General features: G+C 35.9%; 2 protein-coding genes across 2 annotated transcripts; both read left to right on the top strand.

Moving 5' to 3' along the window:
* The first annotated feature begins 7,765 nt into the window (after nucleotides 1-7,765).
* On the top strand, nucleotides 7,766-10,969 carry LOC113756405 (flavin-containing monooxygenase FMO GS-OX5-like). Its single transcript, XM_027300089.1, has 7 exons — nucleotides 7,766-8,291; nucleotides 9,450-9,520; nucleotides 9,611-9,760; nucleotides 9,865-9,947; nucleotides 10,081-10,216; nucleotides 10,442-10,615; nucleotides 10,731-10,969. Exons 1-7 carry the CDS (start codon nucleotides 7,766-7,768, stop codon nucleotides 10,875-10,877), a joined length of 1,287 nt encoding a protein of 428 aa, XP_027155890.1. The 3' UTR covers nucleotides 10,878-10,969.
* Nucleotides 10,970-14,058: 3,089 nt separating this feature from the next.
* LOC113756406 (flavin-containing monooxygenase FMO GS-OX5-like) lies at nucleotides 14,059-17,000 on the top strand. Its single transcript, XM_027300090.1, has 7 exons — nucleotides 14,059-14,581; nucleotides 15,489-15,559; nucleotides 15,658-15,807; nucleotides 16,010-16,092; nucleotides 16,273-16,411; nucleotides 16,558-16,731; nucleotides 16,839-17,000. The coding sequence occupies exons 1-7, from the start codon at nucleotides 14,059-14,061 to the stop codon at nucleotides 16,998-17,000; spliced, it is 1,302 nt and encodes a 433-aa protein (XP_027155891.1).
* The last annotated feature ends 921 nt before the right edge of the window (nucleotides 17,001-17,921 follow it).

Here is a 17,921-nt window from a genome sequence, read left to right as displayed (position 1 = left end):
CAAGTCCAAGGAAGACTTTCATCTCAGCCTGAAGTTAACCCAAAGAACGTGAGTGCCATGACCCTCAAAAGTGGAAAAGAAATTATAGGACCTACGGTTCTGGAGAATAAGAGTCAAGATCAAATTCAAAAAGAGATGGAAGATGAAAAGCGTGAATTGGCGTCTATACTGAGCAAATTGAATTCTTCAAATTATGAAAAATTGCCCTCACAGACCATCGTCGACGTTAAGAAAGATGAGGATATATTTATCCGGACAAATGACATGGAATTGCAAGAGTTTCAAGAAAACAGATCTAAAAATGCAGTTGAAAAGGAAGTTGAAGTGCAAGAAATGAGACCCCAGTATCAACTCGTTTAAGTGAATGAATCCAGTGAACAATTTCCAAATGCGGTGACATCTCCTCCATTCTTTAATCAATATTCTCTTGACTCTTATTTTTCAATTCCTGTTAATGAAATTGGCTTTATTATACCAGAAAATTTTGAATTTCATTACAGAAATAAATTAAAAGTGGCGATGGCAAGATATTTTGGACCAACAAATACACGTGAAGGAGGAGTGAATGGAGAATGCAAATTATCGTTGACTTGGTTGGCGCCATTTACTAGTTCATGGAAGCCCGTAGCTCGTGTGCCCAAGAATTTCTCTATTTACGAGGGCTATCCGGACTATATAGAGGATGAAGCATTAAGACGAATCACGAGATTTTATCCTCCCTGAATAAACATGACAATGTCTAGCCAAAGACATTAAACAAAAGCGCTCTTTTAGGAGGCAACCCAAATATTGATTTTATTGATTTTCGTTGTTCATTACTTTCATTTTGTCGTTTCTCAGTTGGGTGGTAGTCGATCCTAATATTTTCCTTCACTGTGACCAGGAAATGCGATCTTGGCGTGCCCACGCGGTGTTTGTATCTCCTGAGATCAGTGGACGTTTACCAATCTTGGGGTGCCCACGCGGTATTTGTGTCTTCTGAAGTCAGTGGACGTTTATCAATCTTGACGTGCTTACGCGGTGTTTGTGTCTCCTAAGGTCAGTGGACGTTTTATAATCTTGACGTGCTCACGCGGTGTTTAATGACCCTAAAATGAATTCAAAAAAAAAATTTCAAAAAAAAAAATATATATATATATATATATATTTTTTTTGTTATTATTGCAAGAAAAGGAAGAATTATTTTCTTTTTAAACCCTAAAAAAAAAACACTATTTTTTTCTTTTTCTTTCTTTCTTTCTTCTTTTTCTTTCTTTCTCTCTTTCTTTCCTTTCTTCCTTTTTCTTTTCTTCTTCTTCTCCACTGTTTCCCCTGTTTCCTCCTTTCCTTCTTTTTTTTCGCACAATGCCGCCACCCCAGATCTCCTATCCTCCTCGCGTCGCCTGCCCACACTCTACAGCCCATGTTGGTCAAATCTCAACATCTCGCGACGTTGGCAGGAAGTGCAATCTTGGCATGCCCACGCAGTGTTTAACAACCCAAAAACAAATGAAATAATTTTTAAAAAAATCAAAAAAAAATTTTTTTAATTATTTTCCTTTTTGTTTTCTCTTCAAAAATTCAAATCTTGAAATATAAATGAGGAAAAATGAGGAAAAAAACATTTTTTTTTGAAAAATAAAGAACCAAAAACTATCTTTTTCTTTTCTTTTCTTTTTTCTCTTTTCTTTTTTCTTTCTTTCTTACTTCTTCCCCGTTGCCCTGCTTCCCTTTTCTTTTGTTTCCTCCATTGCCGCCACCACCAACCTCGCACGCCGCCGCCCCAGCTCTCCTTCTCCCTCACCTTCGCCCCAGCTCACTTTTTACTCTCGCTCTCCACCTCACTATCCACCTCCACCTCAAATCGCTCCACTTTCCGTCGACGCCATCTCCCCAGCGCACACGCCCGCAAGTGCAGCCAACAGTGAGCGCCGCGGCTCCTTTTCCATCGCGCATAGCTCCTCCTGAGCTCGCGCGCTAGTGGCAGTCGATGCCCGCCTCTCCAGCTAGCTCTCCCGCCAGTGGCAGTTGATGCCCCCTCTCCTAACCGCGACCGCGCACACCCATGGACTGCCCCCGCCGTTGCCGCTTCTGTCACCCACTGCCACCAACGACACCGTTGGGCAGTGGGCAGGTATCTCTGAGTCCTTCTATTGCCATGTTGCCCTTTAGTCTACTGCATTCTTAGTGTCAATTTTTGGGCTCCATTGACGGCTCTGTGGTTTATTTGCTCCGTGAGACATTTCAGTAGCCGTTGTGCGCTTCCTCAGTGCTGTTGAGTTGACTCGTTGGTTTCCTAAATTGGAGACATTTGTTGATTTATTAGCACACTAGCACTGTCCCTAGTCCCGTTAAGTAAAATTGGTGCATTATTTGGGGTTGATTTGGGAGTTAGTTGCCAATTGCTTCTCGTTTTGATTTCTGCTCATTTTTTGTGTTATTTGGTGTGTTCGGCTTTATCAGGTGCAGTGGGTTGGCCATTTGATTTAATTTTTCCCCTGTGCATACACCAGTGGTACTGGTGAGGGTAGTTTACATACTATTTGTTACTCTTGTGTTATTGGTTGCCTAATTGACTACTGAGCATTTGTGGTTGAGTTGTTCTTGTCCAACTTCTGAATTACTGCTACTGGAGTTGTCAATTTCTTGAGTCATTTGCTAATTTTAGTAAGTTGAGTTGTGTAGTTGACTGTCCAATTGGAGATAGTTGTTGAGATTTTGGGTGGATTTGTGTCCAATTGCTGAAATTTGTTGCTTTGTTTAGTCACTCGCACTGCTCCTAGTTTGTTCGAGTGAAATTGGTTGGACATCCATTGCCCGTGGAGTTTAACTGTTACATTGTTTGTGGCGATTTTCTGGTATTGATTGAATTGTTGGGAGTAAATTGCTCAGGGTTTTACATTGCTAATTTGGTGGGCCATTTATTGTGTATTACCCTTTTGAATTGGGAGATACCTGTGCTTATTGGGTTGATTGTTGACTTCACTAGAGGATATTGATTTCTACTTATCTGCATTTACTTGTTCCTCTATTTGTTGGCAATTTTGTTTCTGTTGATTGGGTTACCTGTTAGCGACAATGGTGAGATCAAAGTCCTCTTCTAGGTCCGAAACCTCTCGATCTCAGCCTACCCCAACCCAACTCAACCATTTCCCGCCTCACCCACTGCTGTGGCCCCGCCATGGTCCCCGTGATTTCAGAGAAGTATCGTTGCCCTTCTCCTTCCTTTTGCTGTTAGATTATCACATTGGAGGCAATGTGTGAATTAGGTGTGGGGGGGATCGTAGTGGTACTAGTATTTTTAGTTTTTAGGTTCTAGAGGTTTTTCATTTGTTTTTAGTTTGATATTTATCTCCTTTTTCGTTTATTTTCTTTTCTTTTTTCTAGTGGTCAGTTCTTATATGAATACCAAGTTTTGATCTGGGGTTGTTGTCTCTAATTCTGATATTGCCAAGTTTTAGTAATAAAAGGGTATCAAGTTAATATGGTTGAATTCAGGAACATCTCTTTGGTGAATATCAATAATTGCTTAACTTTTCCAATTTTTGGTTAACTTTACTAGGCACAAGGAATAATTGTTGGCATTTTTCATGTGAATTAGTCCAGTTATTAATTTTAGTTCTTCATGTTTGAAAATTTGAGGTTGGCTACTGTTATTCTTGTGTTATTTTTGATATTGTGCTATATGATTGTAAACAAGAGTTGACTATGCTCCGCTAGTGGTTACTACTGAATAACCGGGGATTTTCATCTAAAGTGTCGATTCTCGCGTCAAAAGGTAGTGATTTCTATGAGTACGTGGTCATCTAGCGATAGCGGCTGAGTAACCGGACTCCTTCATCTGACAAATGTTGGAGTCCGCGTCAAAAGGCTCTAAGGGCTATATACTAAGTCTTTTGTTACTCAAAAAAAAATAAAAACAAAAAGAAAAATAAAGTAAAGTAAAGATTGTGTTAGTATGTGAATAAGTCAGCTTGCCGGTTTGTGATCTTGATGTCGAGATTTTGGTTAATAGTTGGACCATTTGCTGATAAATGTGAGCAACCATTCCTTTTTTCTTAGATTAGTTTGCTTTAAATTGGAGGAGTTGGTGGTTGTGAAGCTAACCGGGGTGATTTTTCTTGGATCTTAACTTGTGATGCTTGATATATGTTTTTCTGGGTATCTTGGCAATACGGTAGTTGGAGCAATAGTCATTGTCAAATTTTGGTGTTCAATTGTTGTTCTCATGCTTGAGGGCAAGCATGATTCAGGTGTGGGGGGAATTGATAGGGTGTTAATTGTTAGTAATTTTATTGTTAATTTCCCCCTTTGTCCTTGCCAAATATTGTTTTAATTATTAATATTTACTTATATTTGATATTTGGATTTAATTTCAGGAAATGGAGTAGAAAGCTACAAAAAAAGAGGGACTCTCTGAAAAAATAGAAGACTTCTAAAAACTTCACAAACCTGGCCCGCAGTGCTGAGAAGAAACGGACTTCCATTTCCCTCTTGCTGACTTGAAGTCCTCTTATGAAGAGGAAACGAAAAAAATGGAATTGGTAGAGGCTCTCTTCTTGTACTTGGACTCTCAATTGCGAGGGGACCACGAGTGGAGCATGAGTGAATGCTTAGAGACCTTTGGTACACTTCTTTTAAAGACTTCGGAGGGGACCGCACGAGGGCATGAGGATTGTTTAGAGACAGTTTAGTTTTCTTTCTTTTCCTTGTTCATGCGTTTCTTTTGTTCGACAATGTACGCCACAAGTATTGTTACAATTCGGCGTGGGTTCTCCTCAATAGGGATGAACTAAATCCCTTTTTCTAGTCAAGAACAATGGAGGATTTGTTTCGATTTAAATTGTGAGATCTAATCGATTTTAGCTTTCCTATTATTTTCTGGTATCCGTATATTTTCTGCTTTATTTTCTTATGGTTATTGTATTATTCAATTGTCCTGGGCCCGGATGCTAGATTAATTCAATAACCTGAGCCAATTAGAATAATTAAATCCGTAATTGTTTGATTGTTCTAAATTAGTGGTAACTGGCATAATCAAGATTATATCAGGGAAATATACGGGCTAATTTGTAGACAACCCTCGTAGCGTGTTGTCTGGTTAGAACAGGGTTTCCCTAAATCTTAAGGCAATTGTGAAATTTAATTCTATGGTCGTACTTAGAATTATTTTGCAATTAGGGTAATAATTAACGGTCGTACCTTAATTATCGATAATTACGAAGGAATTGATTGTCATCTTTTGTTTGACAATTATAACTTGTTTATCAGTTTGTATGTGAAATATTCTTGCATCGATGATCAATTAGAAGAACCATTTCCGAAGTTGCTTCTTGACTAGAGCTGTCCAATACTATTTGAGTTTCTATAATTTGCTATTTAATTTTTATTTAATTGTAATATTTGATTAGTATAGCTCATTATTAATTTTCCTAAAATCCCCCGTTGTTAATTTGAACTTTAAAAGAGACAAATATCCCCAGTCCCTGTGGATTCGATTCTGCTTATCACTGTTTACAGAAATTATATTTTGTTTGAGCAGGTATTTATTATTGTACAGGTTCGGCACCTATCAATTGAAACTATTGTAATATGATCCTCTAACATTTCAAAATATCCACTTCGCCCTCTATGGTTTTATATAAAGTGAAAATTTGACGAAATATAACCTATATAATGCCATTAGTTGAAATATCAATAGTGCCCTTTCTTAAATATTATATCAATCGACGGCTTAACCACCTTTTATAAAAGTATGGGAAGATTACGTGGATAAATGAAAAAAATCACAAGGGATAAAGTGAATATTTATATAAACTATAAGGAGGTTATATGGATATTAAAATTTTATCACACGTGCTTTTGAAACATGTTTGGTCTAAATGTTGTAACTGATTGTGTATTTCGTTCATTTTCCACTTTATATAAAATCACAAAGGGATTATGTGGCTATTTTAAAATTTTAGAAAAATCATTCGACTTTATATAAAATCACAAGAGTGTAATAAGTAATTTATTTTAGGGTCAATTGCATATAAACTCCTTTATTTTTGTATAGTGTCACAGCACCCCTCATAAGGTTTTAAAATAACTATATAACCCCTATGTTGTTTTATGTGAAGTGAAAAATATAAACGGAATGCACCACTAGTGGCATCAATTAAGCTAGAGTCACTCTAAAAATGCATGTGATGGAATTATAATACCCATTTAATCCCCTATAATTTTTCATAATATCCATTTTACCCCGATAATATTTAAATTTATCCACATTATTCTTCTATGTAATTTTATATGTAGTGGTTAGATAGTTATTTGATTTAGTTCCTAAGTGAGAGCAATACTAGTATTTCAACTAATGACATTACAAAAACTATTTTTCGTTGAGTTTTCACTTTACATAAAATCATAGAGGGTGAATTGAATATTTTAAAACATTAAAGTCATGTGAAAATGATGAAATGAAACTACAGGGAATCATGTGTAATTTATCTAAATTTCTTGATCCCCGTTAATCCTTCACCCAGTCTCAGAACAAACTAAACTGTGTTAGAGTTTCAATGTCCCGTCTCCATCTAAATTATCTAAAACAAATTGCCCACGACATCTTAAGCGATCGCGCAGCCTTTGAAACCATAATCGGTACATTGAATTGTTCTACCTACTGTCCCGCTCGGAATTTTCTTCTACAAATGAAGTTAAACACATCTCATGGTTCGATTTGTTGGCACATTAAGAAATTTTTTAGTGAGTGGGAGTTCTTGAACCAACAATCCCTTACTTACAATCCCTCTCATTTTACCATCCAAACCAACTTTCTTCTGATATTAGGATATTAATTCCTAGTTTTCTTGAAGTACCTACCAAATAAAATTAGTGTTTGGATACCATAATTTTTTTAATATTATTTTACTTGTACCATAAATATATTTTTTAATTATTTTTTATCGCAAGTAAATCATATCATAAAAAGTACTATAGTAATTATTTTAAATAATATTTCAATTAATCATCTATCCAAACGTATTAACGTGTACGATTGCACAGCCTCGTGATGGATTTTGGAACCATAATTGGTACATTGAATTGTTCTACTTACTTTAACACTCGGAAATTCTCTAGAGATGAAGTTAACAAGTCTCATGGTTTGATCTGTTTGGCATATTAACATGTTTTTTATTAATTTTTTTTATTAAAAAATGGATGGGATCCAAGAAGTGGGCGCGGGACAAGAGAATTCGATGAAATGAACCTAGTTATCGTAAAGTACATACTAAATGATGAAATGAAATTCGATCAGCAAAATTTGACCAAGCACTCATATTTATTTGCAATGTAATACAGATAATTATTTGGATAAATTATTTGAAATAATACTACATCATTATACAACTTTTTATGATATAATGCATGTAAAATTAAAAAAAAAAGTTAATTCAGGATATAAAAAATTGATTAAAAATATATATTTATAATGCAACTCAAATTAAAACATTTGCAAAAAAAATTCAACATAGACCTTTACATTAGTCATAAAAAAAAACTCCACTGTTTTATTTTCACTTGGTAGGACAAAACAAAATTCACTTGGAACGGTCAGAGGACTCCACCTGATCTCAGTCAACATTTGGCACGTGCAAAAGCGACTTTTACTGGCTTTTTCCACCCAAAAAATAAATTAATAAACAAAATAATCGAACTAGTATAAATGATGGGATCAAAACTTCGATCCTTCGAGCAAGTTGCCTTACTCTGCCTCTGCTAGCTTCACTAGCTCACCTAAACCATGGCACGATCTCTCAAAGTTGCAGTCGTCGGAGCCGGAGTTTCCGGTCTCGTCACCGCCCGTGAGCTCCAAAGAGAAGGGCAACAGGTGGTGGTCTACGAGAAATCAAACCAAATTGGTGGGACTTGGGTGTACAGTCCTCAAGTCGAGTCCGATCCTCTGAGCCTTGATCCCAAGAGAGAAATAGTTCACAGCAGTCTCTACTATTCACTTGAGACCAATCTTCCTAGACGTCTCATGGGATTTTCAGACTACCCTTTTACCATCAGGAAGAATGGCGAGCTAAGGACATTTCCTGGCCATCAAGAGGTGCTGCAATTCTTGAACAATTTTGTTCAAGATTTTGGACTCCTTGACTTTATCCGATTCAATACCGAAGTAGTTCGAGTTGAGCAACAAAATGATCAGTGGGTTGTTGAGTCGAGAAGGAGAACATGTGATGAATTGAGCTCATCAGAAGAGATATTCGAAGCAGTCGTGGTTTGTAATGGTCATTACACCATACCAAAAGTAGCAGACCTCCCAGGTAAGTTCTTGAAAATTTTCATTTGCCTAAGTTAATTGTTTAACTGTATAAGTTTAGTGCGGTGGACTTTGTATTGGTTAGTAATTAGTCTAATTTCTGTTGAACCTTTAATCCTGTATGAAAGAAACTTCCCCTATATATCATGCCTAATCTTGTGATTATCCGCCGGCCGCAGTCCTAAACCTATTAATGTACTAGCTAGCTACATTTGGATCCTCGGAAATTAAAACTAAGTTTGAAGATGGTATTCAACAATGTACTTGGGAACAGTTGCCCGTGCTATATACCATCTGCAGAGGCGAAGACAGCAATATGGTCAAGATGGGAAAAAACTTGAAGACAACTGTTATGCTAAGCTATCAGGAGTCAACACTATGGTCTATATTGAAAAATATCACCCATCAATCATCATATGTTTTCAAAGAAAGATTAAGGTACCCTATTTAGTCATGTTACTAAATAGGTTATGATGAACTGATAGCTAGTTGCACTCTCTTTACAGTTTGAGCTGGACCTACCTATGCACAAGCTTTTTTTTTGCAGCGAAACTTCCCAAGAAAGAGGTTGCAACAAATATTCAAGGCAACCATGTATAACTTGCCCTTGAGATCAGGGGTAGGAGCACATAGGTAAGCTATTGAGAGCAAGATACATCCATTAGCTCTGTATGTAAGATGATCTTTGATAAGAGTGAGATGGACTTTAGTCTTCAGAACGTGCCCTTATGTGTTTTTTCTAGCAAGATTTCTATATTTTGGCCCACAAAACAATCAGGAGTTCATGAGGCAAATTAATGTAATAGAAATATGATGACATTAAAATTAGATTCACGAGTTCAAGGGAAAAAAATGAATTTTACCTACATCGAAACTCAACTGAGACAAACAGATACCTTGACCTAACCTTAGGGAGTGACTACAAAGAATAACTATTTTAGTTTTATAAAATTCAAATACATTTCCTACTGAACAAATCTTAGATTTGTTGGCAGTTTGCTCCTCATGTTTGCTCGTGCAATTCCTGCTGTGTGGTTTTTGTACTTGATGGTAGTTGATTAATCAGGATGAATCCTTTGTTACCAACAAAAAGAGGAAAAGGTAAAATTACTTGATCAGAGTTTTGTACTGAATGCTAATTTTACTTTCTGGTTCTTTCAAGGAATCAAAAGTTGGCCTGGTAAACAAATTCACAGCCACAACTATCGAGTTCCTGAACCATTCCGAGATCAGGTACTTGTTTGCAATATTGTACTTGATTGGAAATTATGTGGTAAGATTATATGCAAAAATCTACATTGTCCAAGTTGGTGAAAAATACAGGTTGTAATTGTTATTGGTGCTGGACCTAGTGCCATGGATATTGGTCAAGAAATCACCAAGGTAGCCAAAGAAGTTCATCTTTCTTCAAGATCTCCAGAGATCAAAGTTTCAAAGTTGGAGATGTTCAACAATTTGTGGCAGCATTCAAAAGTATGTAATCCTGCATTCCATTGAGTACTGAACATGCTGGAGTCACAGTATGAAAAACCTACATTTGTGGACTAAAGAAATTTAACAATTGAAACTTCTCATAGATCGAGTATTGCTATGAAAATGGTCTAGTAGCCTTCCAGGATGGAACTTCTGTTGCTGCAGATATCATTCTGCATTGTACCGGGTAATTACCTCCTCATTTTGTTAACTGAATGCATTGCATGTCAGAGTTTGCTCTTCTTCTTAAAACTCTCTCTCAAATGTTGCCTGCTAATTCTAAGCCCTTTATCGTCTTTGCTGAACTTGACATTTTACAGGTATAAGTATGATTTTAATTTCTTGAGGACGAATGGAACTGTAACTATTGATGACAACCGTGTTGGACCATTGTACAAGCACGTCTTTCCTCCAGAACTTGCTCCAGGGCTCTCTTTTGTTGGACTACCTTATAGGGTCAGTTTATGAGACTTTGCAGCTGGCATATTTATCTTGCATACGTTTTTCCAAGGTTAATTCAAACGGTACCTAAGTATACCACGTTGTGCAAAATAAACTTTGCATTGAAAAACTTGTATAATAGTCATACAGGAAAACTTGCACGGTAAGATGTTGGTTGACAGTTTCAAACAAGCAAGCAACAATTTAATCCCAACAGTTGATGATATTGTGCATTAACAGGCTGTCATATTTTTTATGATCGAAGTACAAGCCAAGTGGGTTGCATCTGTTTTATCAGGGAAGGTGATTTTGCCACCAAAAGAAGAAATGTTGCATGATGTTGAACAACATTACCGGCTTATGGAGGAGAACAGGATCCCCAAGCACCATACTCATAGGCTTCCACTTGATCCGGTAATCAAAGTTCCAGAGATTATTCATGGGTGTTTGTTAGTTCCACTAGATTTACTACGATGCAGGTGTTTGAATACTTAATGACCATATCCATTTGGCAATGAAACCTTTGCAGTTTGAATACTTAAACTGGGTAGCTGCTCAAGTCGGATTTCCTGTGGACACTGAGCTATTGGAGATTTATCACAAGTTTTTTGAGTTCATTTGTGGAGCTTCGTGGATTAAATTTAGGGAGCAAGATGTTGAAAGTTGGAATAACTAAATATTTGATAAGGCTTAGCAGGATATCATGCTTGAATTATTCTTTACATTGTTCGTTCTAATAATGATTATAAAAATTTGCAGGATTTTTCCGAGGAATGTCCTAATGTTATTCCTTAGTACACATAATTCACTATCTGAATATCTAAATGCACGCACTTGCATTTATTTATTTATTTATTTATTTTTATGTAAGTGAAAAGTCTTGAATTTAGGACCTCTTACTTGCAATTCCTCCCGCCTTATCCCTGGTGATATTTGGAAAAGTTGACATATTGGAATAGGGGAAAGAATAAAAGATTGCTTTATGGTGAATGGCAGAATTTGATTAGAAATGCATTTTTCTTCCCTTTAACTCCTTTGGCCAAAATGCCCAGTATACAATTTTTGATGTGCAAAAGGATAAACATGCCCTAGCAGATGCAGTACGTGGTTCCCTTGCGGTGAAATCCCGTGTCCTTTCAATCTAGCAAGTAAAAGAATGGTTCAATTGATTACTTCTAGAAATTTACTTAATAGACAAATAGCATAATGAGATTTTGAAAAAAGTTTAGTGATCAGTTCGTATGTAAGAGTTATTAGCCATTACTACAAATCATGGCAACATATACTATAGAGTGAAACGGGCAAAGGAAAAACAAGGAAACATTCGGAAGAGACTTAAAGTGAAAAGGGGAAACATGGAGAGGTGCGACCAGTGGCGGAACTAGTTTTTATCAATATATAGATTTGTAGTTGACTTAAATCTTCATTATGGATGATTTTATACCCGTATATTTAAATTGTTGCTGTAGATTTACAATTAACATTATTATAGTTGTATTTAAACTAAAAAAATGTTGAAATTTTTTTTCTATAAAGTGAATCTTCACTATATAGCATTTGTATATATAAAGACAGAATTTTAGAAATTTAAAGGAGGAAACATAAATAAATATTCAAATGTTTTAAAAGGTCTAACATAATTAACTTTACAAAATTATAGGGATGGAAAGGGCAAACAAATAAGTTTTTTAAAAAAAATAAATAAAATTTGTGGGGCAAATAAGGTGTAAAAGTGAAAACACTACATATGACAAGCAGGACTACCACAAATGGACAAGCAACTAAAAGACAGTATTATTCATGAGCATTGGCAAGTTTGCATATGGATCTCTCCGGTTGCATATGGAGAATTGGAAAGAAAGAAAGGCTATAGCCCTTAAAGAAGAACACCAGTCAAAGATTTAAAGCTGATGGTGATTTTTGTTTGTTCTGTCAAAAACAAAATGTGGAAATCTATGGCGGAAATTTTATTTTCCTGAGCAAATGATCCAAATGCATGATCCTCCAACCCTTTTTTTTTTTAAACTGATTCAAATTAACTTGATTCTCATGCAGTAAAATAGGACAATACCATCCTCTAACTTTTATGCTTAGGCCAATTTGGTCCCTTTTCACGGTGATGCCACCGACAATTTCAAAGGTCACTGCCAATTGGCAAAATCAAGAACGGTAAAATGTTATTATGCAAAATCAACGATTGCCTAACGTAATAAATTTCTTATTCAAACCAAATGTCTTACCTAATGGGTGATTAGTGTTTCTAGTGCCTAATTACTAATAAATTTATTATTATATATACTTGAGAGAAAACACCTTGATGCATATGCACACCTTGTTGGTTATATAAATCCGAAATCTACCCCCCCCCCCCCAACAAAAAAAAAGACATGATGGTAACTCAGTCGATGTCAAAAAACTAGCTAGTGATTCTATACATGCTACTATTTTTTAATCAGTAAATTGTAGTACTAGTTCAAAGTTTTGCTGGTCAAGTTAGACGTTGGAAGGTTGACCCTTGGACAAGGGGAAACAATGCAGCCCAACTGGAAAGGAGTTCAAAACTTATATCCTTCAAGCAATTGAATTCTTGGACACCACGACATGATTACAATCATATAATCCCACAAATTAAAAGCATATGCTCCACAAGATTTCCTATTCAATTCGTCATCCCTTTAGGTCAAATACACAACCAAATTCCCAATATCCCATCACTCCGAATTTCAAGCAAGAAGATGGGCATGTTCAAATTCATATTGGGCACCGTTTTTGGGGTGTATATTGCACAAACTTACGATATACCAAACATCCAGAGACTAGCCAGCACTGGAATAGCCGTGGCCAAGCATATGGAGGAGACCTACCGCAAGCCCCCGAGCCAGAAGACCCCCCCAGGATCGGATTCCCAAAATAATTTATAAGTGCATTCCTTCGTGGTGGTGTCTATATATTGATATGGTTTTTTTCCCCTTTTATTTTGTACTTTGGGAGTAGATGTATAGGTTTTTTATCATTTAGAAATATTCATATTTGTTTCTTTCAGGTATATTAATGCATGCTTAATTTGTCTTGATCTCGTTTGTTTTAGATGTTGTCAAGGCTCAAGGTTTAATTTGGAAGTTTCTTTTTTATTTAACTAGAGATTAATCGGACTAATGCACATATATAAATATATGCTACTGTCATCTAGTAATACTGTTAAATATGATTGTTGTGCAGACTCTGAAGGAAATCTGAAGTCATCTCCAAGACTGCAAATTGAATTTGCTTTTACATCTTTGTGTGCATTTAATTGTGATTATAAGAATCACAGATAGTTTTAGTTTTGAGATTTGAGCAAAGCTGTTTAATTTTGTAACAATATATTTAAGTGAAAGGATTCATGTATAAGGCTGTTTAATTTTGCAACAATATATTGAAGTAAAAGGATACATGTATAAGGCTGCTTAATTTTGTGATAGTCAAGGAAATTTTCTTGTCTTTTAATGTTCATACACACATAGCCAAACAAAGATTAATTGGACCGGAAATTAGCCCACACACCACACACACACACACACACATGATTAATTGGTAAATTAGCCAGAAAGTGACTTAATTTTTTTATTGTTTTGGTGATTATCGTGACAGTAAAATAAAATGTCAAGAACAGGTCAATTTGGGCACTCACAAGTTTTTTTGACAAGTCTACTTTGTCATTTGCTTTATGTCCATGTGCATGGCAGCAAAATTCCGAGTCTGAAATGCTAATTTAGTTGAACAATTCAAATAAAAAATACTAAACATCAACATTATGCCTTACGTAACAAGGTTCACATCCTCGGTATTAATTTGTCTGCACAATTGTATTTTATACCATGGCACGACCTCTGAAGGTGGCAGTGATCGGAGCCGGGGTTGCCGGCCTAACCACGGCCTGCGAACTGAAATCAGAAGGCCATCAAGTGGTGGTCTATGAAAAAGCAGACCAAATTGGTGGGATGTGGGTGTACAATCCTGAAGTCGAGACCGACCCTCTAGGCCTTGATCCTGGCAGAAAAATTGTTCACAGCAGTCTATACCATTCACTCAAGACAAACCTCCCAAGACCGCTTATGAGATTTTGGGATTACCCCTTCACTGTCAAGAATAAAGACGGCGTGCTAATGGATTTTCCTGGCCATGAAGAGGTGCTGCAGTTCTTGAATAATTTTGCAGAAGATTTCGGGCTGGTCGAGTTAATTCGGCTGAATACAGAAGTAGTCCGAGTCGAGCAGGAGAATGATGATCAGTGGGTGGTTGAGTCGAGATCAAATGGTGGGTTGATTTCAGAAGAGCCATTCGAAGCCGTTGTGGTTTGTAATGGACATAACACTCAACCAAGAGTGGCAGAACTTCCAGGTTTGCGCTAGCAAGTCCAAGAAATTAATGCATCTGAAGAATATTTTTATTAGTTCCATAACCACCGGGAGAGGGCTTTCAAAGTGTTCGAATTCTAGGCCTATTACTTGGGAGTTGGAATTCTTGGGTGGAAAAAACATTTGCAGTTTTTTAATTTTGGACAACTTCAACTTTTCAAGTCAGTTACACTATAGTCTATTGTATGTGTATTTTTGTTCAAAATGTTAAGTTTCTATACACTAGCATATTTTTATAAGAATCTCAAATTCATTAGAGCATTTTCAGTTTGTGAGTTTAGTGCGTCAATATGACATTCTCTAAGTTCAATTAAAGATGATTTCAAGAAACAATTTCCAAAACCAATGGTGATCTCGAGTTAAACAATTTCCACAAATAGCTAGCTAGCTCCATTTCTTTATGAGGGTATTATTTTACTCTTTGGATTTTGGTGCATGTTTGTTGGAAATAGCATATATGGTTAGGCCCTTGGCTTTAGGTAAATGACTTAAATCTAGTTCCCATTGACAGTATTTATATCTTAATCTATGTTTTTTAAATGTGAAAATATGCTTCATTACATGCGCGGCCCTAATATATAATACCCTAATTAATCATCTAGACCGTCAATAAAATTGAAGTGCATTGTACTATTTTTCAATACTCTTGACACATTGAATCAAAAGATCTAATTGGTATTTAACGTCAAGTAGCCACTAATTAATGTCACGCTGCAAAAAGCAAATTTATAATAGAAGAGTTCTTTTTAATTTTTTTGTTCTTTTGTTTTGGTTTTTTTTTGGGGGGGGGGGGGGTGGCTGCAAGCGTAAGCAACTTTACTACTAAATACTGATAATTTACTAGCAATTGCTTTGTCATTGATAATTTCTACCTGATTACTACGTTGAAGGAATCAATAACTGGAAGGGGAAACAAATTCACTGCCACAATTATCGAGTTCCTGAGCCATTTAGAGATCAGGTATTCATTCGGTACTCTTAATTAATGCTCGTAAATTATGAAGGCATAACAGAGAAATACATTATTAATCCTACTGATTTAATTTTTCAAAAAAACAGGTTGTGGTTATTATTGGAGGCGCAGCTAGTGCCAATGATATCTCCCTAGAAATTGTGGAGGTAGCCAAAGAAGTACATCTCTCTTCCAGGTCCCAAGAAATTGAAGTCAAAAAATGGGACATGTATGACAACCTATGGCAGCACTCAAAAGTATATATGGTTTCATTTATTTATTTTTATTTGAATTTTGTTGCTAAGTGACAAAACCATGGCACGTAATTTTGTATCACCCCACCCCACGACATTTGGAGTTGCAGCACAAAATGATTGTTTTTTTTTTTTTTTCTCTTTAGCTCATGATTTTACTTGAAGTCATTTCTAGCATACAACTTCATTTTCAAGCTTGTTATAGGTCACAAATTGCTATGAAAATGGTGAAATAGCTTTTGAGGATGGAGCTCTGGTCACAGCAGATATCATTCTCCACTGCACTGGGTAAAATATTCCACCACAACACATTTCCATTTTTCATCTCTATAATCAACTACTGATTAGATGCTGTTTGCCTAGGAATGATGACACTTAACCTTCCATTTATATACACTAATAGGTTCATGATAAGAGGGGATGGATCAAAGTTTTCTGAAGCCTTTTTCATTATTGTAACTAACACAGGTACAAGTATAATTTGCCTTTCTTGAAAACAAATGGAGTAATAACTATTGATGATGACAATCGCGTTGGACCGTTGTACAAGCATGTTTTCCCTCCACAACTTGCTCCTAGGCTTTCTTTTGTTGGAATACCTCGCGTGGTAAGTTCTTTTATGCATTGTTGCTTAAATACCATACGGGATGGCACCTAAGCTGCAATTCTTTTTTCAAGCAAATTTCATTAAAACTGCTCTCTCTTAATCTAATTACTGAATCATGCATTTTTGTCACTTTTGGTGATTATAAGGCAATCAATTTTGTCATGATTGATTTACAAGCCAAGTGGGTGGCTTCTGTTTTATCTGGTAAGGTGAGCTTGCCATCAGAAGAAGATATGTCAGCTGATCTTGAACAATGTTACCGGCTTTTGGAGGAGAAGGGAATCCCAAAACACCACACTCATTCACTTGACCTTAATATGGTACAGTTTGGATTATCTCAGCTAGTAATTATTTTTGTCTCTCTAATTAAGTTAACAAAATCTAATGTTTTGTAATTAATTAATTCTGTAACTTTTTGTTGGCGCAGCATGAATACTTGGACTGGGTAGCTGCTCAAGTAGGACTACCGCCCGTGGATAAGCGGCAAAAAGAAATATTCTACAAGATTAGAGAAATTCTTCCCACTTCTTGGATTGGATTTAGGGAAATGCTCCTTAAACAACTGCCATGGATCAGCCGTATTTCGTAGTTCCAAGTAATTAAATTACAACACACGCAATCATGTGACGTCAAAATCTTAGCAAAACGATAATTATTGGTAATTTAATTACGGTGGAGACTAGCATGCATTTCTTTTGTAGTTACAATTAACCTCTTTTTACATAGTTATACAAAAATTTTCCCATTATTTTTTGCTTAGTTTTTTCTTATTTCTTCTGCACGAAGGATGACATTCAATAAATTATTCTAAGATTTCAAGTCATATATTTATGATTTACCCTTTCATCCATCGCTAAATTCAATAAAAGCAACCAATCAAATGCCACAAAAGTAGGGGTGGGCACGGTCCGGTATCCGACCCGTGCACCATTTAGCTAATTCGACCCACATCTTGCGAGTTAGCCATGTTCTGATCCTTATCCGTCCCGCATATCAGTGGATACTCTGTTATAGGGTACCCGCTAAAATAGGGTTGGATCAACGGGTACCCGCTCTGCCCCCACTTATCCTTTATTTGTTTAAAAAAATGATTTATACTAATTTAATTTTGCATTTTACACATTCATCTAGGATTTAATAAAAAAATTTTCAAAAATTCTCCCACCAAGAAACAAACATGTGAAGAGAATACAAAAAAAAAAAAAAATTAAAAGAATTCATAATCAATAAAAGTTTGAAATAAATAGCACCTTTTTAAATATATATTCCACATTAATTAACTCTTTTCTATAAAATATAAGATCATGATCTCTGCAAATAAATCTTATAAATAAACTATAGTCTCTCATATTTGTATTACAATTTGTTCAATGAAAATTGCTTATTTAGCTCTAAAAATATTATTTTATAGTATATATAAAAAAAAAATAAAAAAAAAATATGCTGGTCGGGTCGGGTACTCGCGAATTTTTAATCAACCCACTCTAACCAGCCCCACATCTAAGCGGAT

This window comes from Coffea eugenioides, unplaced genomic scaffold (assembly GCF_003713205.1).
Source record: "Coffea eugenioides isolate CCC68of unplaced genomic scaffold, Ceug_1.0 ScVebR1_2291;HRSCAF=3292, whole genome shotgun sequence".
Lineage (NCBI taxonomy): Eukaryota > Viridiplantae > Streptophyta > Magnoliopsida > Gentianales > Rubiaceae > Coffea > Coffea eugenioides.
Note: the sequence above shows the minus strand (reverse complement) of the source record. Positions and strands in the feature narration are given on the sequence as shown.